The sequence below is a fragment of the Camellia sinensis genome, chromosome 1 (assembly GCF_055761805.1).
Source record: "Camellia sinensis isolate YWXY chromosome 1, ASM5576180v1, whole genome shotgun sequence".
NCBI lineage: Eukaryota > Viridiplantae > Streptophyta > Magnoliopsida > Ericales > Theaceae > Camellia > Camellia sinensis.
In genome coordinates, this window is record NC_138961.1 from 251796250 (window position 1) to 251802329 (window position 6080).

General features: G+C 46.7%; 1 protein-coding gene across 1 annotated transcript; it reads right to left on the reverse strand.

The window, feature by feature from the left end:
- Positions 1 to 4583: 4583 nt before the first annotated feature.
- On the reverse strand, positions 4584 to 5766 carry LOC145823115 (uncharacterized). The gene is made up of 5 exons (XM_082922304.1): positions 5709 to 5766; positions 5243 to 5493; positions 4956 to 5162; positions 4787 to 4876; positions 4584 to 4691 (listed from the first exon to the last, which is right to left on the reverse strand). Exons 1-5 carry the CDS (start codon positions 5764 to 5766, stop codon positions 4584 to 4586), a joined length of 714 nt encoding a protein of 237 aa, XP_082778430.1.
- Positions 5767 to 6080: the final 314 nt, after the last annotated feature.

Sequence of the window (6080 nt, forward strand, 5' to 3'; positions counted from 1 at the left end):
TCTCTCGTGCCTAAGCGGTCGTGTGTGCCAAGTTTCGTGCCAAACTGACGCCGTTTGGTGATTTTGGGGCGTTAACACCTCGAGTTCAAGTTTCTTAAGGAACTAGTTTGCCTAAAGTGAAATCCGGCTCTAACTCCCAAACCGGGAACCCGATTCGAGCCCCGTCTTCTCCCACAAGTCTCTCGTGCCTAGGCGGTCGTGTGTGCCAAGTTTCGTGCCAAACTGACCCCGTTTGGTGATTTTGGAGCGTTAACACCTCGAGTTCAAGTTTCTTAAGGAACTAGTTTGCCTAAAGTGAAATCCGGCTATAGCTCCCAAACCGGGAACCTGATTCGAGCCCCGTCTTCTCCCACAAGTCTCTCGTGCCTAGGCGGTCGTGTGTGCCAAGTTTCGTGCCAAACCGACACCGTTTGGTGATTTTGGGGCGTTAACACCTCGATTTCAAGTTTCTTAAGAAACTAGTTTGCCTAAAGTGAAATCCGGCTCTAACTCCCAAACTGGGAACCCGATTCGAGCCCCGTCTTCTCCTACAAGTCTCTCGTGCCTAGGCGGTCGTGTGTGCCAAGTTTCGTGCCAAACCGACGCCGTTTGGTGATTTTGGGGCGTTAACACCTCGAGTTCAAGTTTCTTAAGGAACTAGTTTGCCTAAAGTGAAATCCGCCTCTAACTCCCAAACCGGGAACCCGATTCGAGCCCCGTCTTCTCCCACAAGTCTCTCGTGCCTAGGCGGTCGTGTGTGCCAATTTTCGTGCCAAACCGACGCCGTTTGGTGATTTTGGGGCGTTAATACCTCGAGTTCAAGTTTCTTAAGGAACTAGTTTGCCTAAAGTGAAATCCGGCTCTAACTCCCAAACCGGGAACCCGATTCGAGCCCCGTCTTCTCCCACAAGTCTCTCATGCCTAGACGGTCGTGTGTGCCAAGTTTCGTGCCAAACCGACGTCGTTTGGTGATTTTGGGGCGTTAACACCTTGAGTTCAAGTTTCTTAAGGAACTAGTTTGCCTAAAGCGAAATCCGGCTCTAACTCCCAAACCGAGAACCCGATTCGAGCCCCGTCTTCTCCCACACGTCTCTCGTGCCTAGACGGTCGTGTGTGCCAAGTTTTGTGCCAAACTGACACCGTTTGGTGATTTTGGGGCGTTAACACCTCGAGTTCAAGTTTCTTAAGGAACTAGTTTGCCTAAAGTGAAATCCGCCTCTAACTCTCAAACCGGGAACCCGATTCGAGCCCCGTCTTCTCTCACAAGTCTCTCGTGCCTAGGCGGTCGTGTGTGCCAAGTTTCGTGCCAAACCGACGCCGTTTGGTGATTTTGGATCGTTAACACCTCGAGTTCAAGTTTCTTAAGGAACTAGTTTGCCTAAAGTGAAATCCGGCTATAACTCCCAAACTGGGAACCCGATTTGAGCCCCGTCTTCTCCCACAAGTCTCTCGTGCCTAGGCGGTCGTGTGTGCCAAGTTTCGTGCCAAACCGACACCGTTTGGTGATTTTGGGGCATTAACACCTCGAGTTCAAGTTTCTTATAGAACTAGTTTGCCTAAAGTGAAATCCGGCTCTAACTCTCAAACCGGGAACCCGATTCGAGTCCCGTATTCTCCCACAAGTCTCTCGTGCCTAGGCGGTCGTGTGTGCCAAGTTTCGTGCCAAACCGACACCGTTTGGTGATTTTGGGACGTTAACACCTCGAGTTCAAGTTTCTTAAGGAACTAGTTTGCCTAAAGTGAAATCCGGCTCTAACTCTCAAACCGGGAACCCGATTCGAGCCCCGTCTTCTCCCACAAGTCTCTCGTGCCTAGGCGGTCGTGTGTGCCAAGTTTCGTGCCAAACCGACGCCGTTTGGTGATTTTGGGGCGTTAACACCTCGAGTTCAAGTTTCTTAAGGAACTAGTTTGCCTAAAGTGAAATCCGGCTCTAACTCCCAAACCGGGAACCCGATTCGAGCCCCGTCTTCTCCCACAAGTCTCTCGTGCCTAGGCGGTCGTGTGTGCCAAGTTTCGTGCCAAACTGACCCCGTTTGGTGATTTTGGAGCGTTAACACCTCGAGTTCAAGTTTCTTAAGGAACTAGTTTGCCTAAAGTGAAATCCGGCTATAGCTCCCAAACCGGGAACCTGATTCGAGCCCCGTCTTCTCCCACAAGTCTCTCGTGCCTAGGCGGTCGTGTGTGCCAAGTTTCGTGCCAAACCGACACCGTTTGGTGATTTTGGGGCGTTAACACCTCGATTTCAAGTTTCTTAAGAAACTAGTTTGCCTAAAGTGAAATCCGGCTCTAACTCCCAAACTGGGAACCCGATTCGAGCCCCGTCTTCTCCTACAAGTCTCTCGTGCCTAGGCGGTCGTGTGTGCCAAGTTTCGTGCCAAACCGACGCCGTTTGGTGATTTTGGGGCGTTAACACCTCGAGTTCAAGTTTCTTAAGGAACTAGTTTGCCTAAAGTGAAATCCGCCTCTAACTCCCAAACCGGGAACCCGATTCGAGCCCCGTCTTCTCCCACAAGTCTCTCGTGCCTAGGCGGTCGTGTGTGCCAATTTTCGTGCCAAACCGACGCCGTTTGGTGATTTTGGGGCGTTAATACCTCGAGTTCAAGTTTCTTAAGGAACTAGTTTGCCTAAAGTGAAATCCGGCTCTAACTCCCAAACCGGGAACCCGATTCGAGCCCCGTCTTCTCCCACAAGTCTCTCGTGCCTAGACGGTCGTGTGTGCCAAGTTTCGTGCCAAACCGACGTCGTTTGGTGATTTTGGGGCGTTAACACCTTGAGTTCAAGTTTCTTAAGGAACTAGTTTGCCTAAAGCGAAATCCGGCTCTAACTCCCAAACCGAGAACCCGATTCGAGCCCCGTCTTCTCCCACACGTCTCTCGTGCCTAGACGGTCGTGTGTGCCAAGTTTTGTGCCAAACTGACACCGTTTGGTGATTTTGGGGCGTTAACACCTCGAGTTCAAGTTTCTTAAGGAACTAGTTTGCCTAAAGTGAAATCCGCCTCTAACTCTCAAACCGGGAACCCGATTCGAGCCCCGTCTTCTCTCACAAGTCTCTCGTGCCTAGGCGGTCGTGTGTGCCAAGTTTCGTGCCAAACCGACGCCGTTTGGTGATTTTGGATCGTTAACACCTCGAGTTCAAGTTTCTTAAGGAACTAGTTTGCCTAAAGTGAAATCCGGCTATAACTCCCAAACTGGGAACCCGATTTGAGCCCCGTCTTCTCCCACAAGTCTCTCGTGCCTAGGCGGTCGTGTGTGCCAAGTTTCGTGCCAAACCGACACCGTTTGGTGATTTTGGGGCATTAACACCTCGAGTTCAAGTTTCTTATAGAACTAGTTTGCCTAAAGTGAAATCCGGCTCTAACTCTCAAACCGGGAACCCGATTCGAGTCCCGTATTCTCCCACAAGTCTCTCGTGCCTAGGCGGTCGTGTGTGCCAAGTTTCGTGCCAAACCGACACCGTTTGGTGATTTTGGGACGTTAACACCTCGAGTTCAAGTTTCTTAAGGAACTAGTTTGCCTAAAGTGAAATCCGGCTCTAACTCTCAAACCGGGAACCCGATTCGAGCCCCGTCTTCTCCCACAAGTCTCTCGTGCCTAGGCGGTCGTGTGTGCCAAGTTTCGTGCCAAACCGACGCCGTTTGGTGATTTTGGGGCGTTAACACCTCGAGTTCAAGTTTCTTAAGGAACTAGTTTGCCTAAAGTGAAAATCCGGCTCTAACTCCCAAACCGGGAACCCGATTCGAGCCCTGTCTTCTCCCACAAGTCTCTCATGCCTAGGCGGTCATGTGTGCCAAGTTTCGTGCCAAACCGACACCGTTTGGTGATTTTGGGGCGTTAACACCTCGAGTTCAAGTTTCTTAAGGAACTAGTTTGCCTGAAGTGAAATCCGGCTCTGACTCTCAAACCGGAAACCCGATTCGAGCCCCGTCTTCTCCCACAAGTATCTTAACTTACAATGTAAAGAATGCAAAGATACATTTTAGCTTAGAATGCAAAGATACATTTTATACCTGATCTTCTGGTGGTGGTGTATATGGATTCTCATCTTCTGCAGATTCCCTAAATGCCCGGTGGCCACTCGATGCATCAGGAACCTATGATAGTCAATGCATAATGTGTTAATCATATTCGAATTTTATACATAATCTTGTGTGAAAATTGAACTATCAAACAATTTAATTTATATCGAACCTGTCTGTTGGGATCCACACTCGCCCCCTGTGACACAAACGCCATCATCTCAGCTCTCATCTGCTGTAAATGTGTAGAGAACTCTGCTCGCAGCTCCTCCTTCAACTCATCCCTTAGCTCTGCACGAACCTGCTGCGTGATCTGCTCAATAGTTGATGGTTGGGGTGTTGACTGTGATGGCCCAGCACCATCTTTATACACCGCTCTCCGAGGCACAATTCTCCCGTATGTGCGACAATATCCATGTCCGTCATGACCTATCAACTCATGGAAAATGGCATTCCTAGCCTCCAAAGTCCGACCATCCTCAGGTAGCATAGAGAGTTGACGATTAAACTCATCCTGTATTGAATAAGACATACAAGTATATGCCAAATTAAGATGGTTGACACACATAAAATAAACTTCAAATACAATCAAAGGTGTTTGGAAACTACCAAGGTCTGGATAACCTCTGGATCATCTGCTCTACGTGTCATAAGCCAAACATTCATCTTATCAGTAGACTCCCCCTTATTGGTCATCTACATTTTTTTAGAAATATGAAAATTAGAATCCAAATAATTTGCAAATATTCAATGTTTATTTATATACAAAAATAAAACAATAAAATGTAAACCTCATGTCGTATCTGAGAGAAACTAGTACGCCCTGTGGTATGAGCTATGCCGTGAGCTCGCCGATTTTTAGCATTCCTACTTGCAATTTTCTATAACAGGTTCAACAAATGTAAGTATGTAAATATGATTTGTATGTTTACATATCATAAATATAACTTATTTGTATACCTCAGCATCAGAAGTACGCCAATACTCCACAAGTTCTTCCCACTGGCTTGGCACAATGTGCAAAGGAACATCATCCTTCAGATTAGGATCAGAACTTCTAGGCTTGAAATACTTAACCTTAATCTTGTTCTTGTGATCCTTCCATATGCTGTTGCAGTTTTTCATGCAGATTGGCTTGTACTCCTCTGGACATATATTCAAATTGTCCTATAAAACACAACTTCAAAGTGTAAATAATAAAAACACAATTTTGGAATTCGAATTTGTGGACAAAAATATACTTTTACCTTCACATCCTTCCAGATAGCATCAACAATATCATCAGGCACATTGTTCCAGTCAAGAAAAGTAAGAGGAACAGTGTTACCATTCCGCACAGTGATGCCAAGTTGAGTAGTTAACTTAGCGACGTTATCCCCTATTGGACAGTAATTTTCATCAAATTGTATGTCCAGCTTTTTACCAGTACCCCACTCTTTAATGCCCTTGGCACATCCTCTACCACGCCTAGTCGAGATTGATGAAGAACTAACATGACCTGCGAGATACAAAAACAATAAACAATATGCAACGGTAATAAACAAATGCAAATTTAAATAATGTGAATACAAATCGAATTCTTATACCTGATGTAGGCTGTGAAGAAGTCGAAGGGTCTGCAAAATACAATGAGAATAAACAAGTTATATATAATGAGCATAAATAAATGTATGTTTAAATAATTTTCATACAAATCAAAGCAAATTTATATACCTGCGGATAGCTCATAAGCTGATGACTCTAGTCGGGATGCTAGCTGCTGTGGTGTCATTGATGGTGGACGCACCGATGGTAGGCGTGGAGGCTGAGTACATGGTAGCTGCTGTGGTGCTACTGATGGTGGTCGATGCGGTGGTACTAATGGCCCCTCAGATGGTGGTGGCACTAATGGCCCCTCCGATGGTGGCCGATGTGATGCGTCCTCTGATGGTGGTGCTACTGATGTCCTGTTATGTAGCACATCAGACATCATGAGCCGGGGATGATCAGGCTTCCTCTTCCTTCCCATAATAATCTGCAAGTAATATAACATTAATTGACATTAGAAACATAGACAATGAGTTGTCATCAACTATAATATGACAT

Bases quoted from the DNA above. Each gene is read 5' to 3' on its own strand.
- LOC145823115 (XM_082922304.1), bottom strand. From the start codon at position 5,766: ATGACACCACAGCAGCTAGCATCCCGACTAGAGTCATCAGCTTATGAG. The intron at 5,494-5,708 runs GTATATAAATTT...TGTATCTCGCAG, and splicing joins AGCTTATGAGCTATCCGCAG to GTCATGTTAGTTCTTCATCA. The intron at 4,877-4,955 runs GTATACAAATAA...AACCTGTTATAG, and splicing joins GGCGTACTTCTGATGCTGAG to AAAATTGCAAGTAGGAATGC.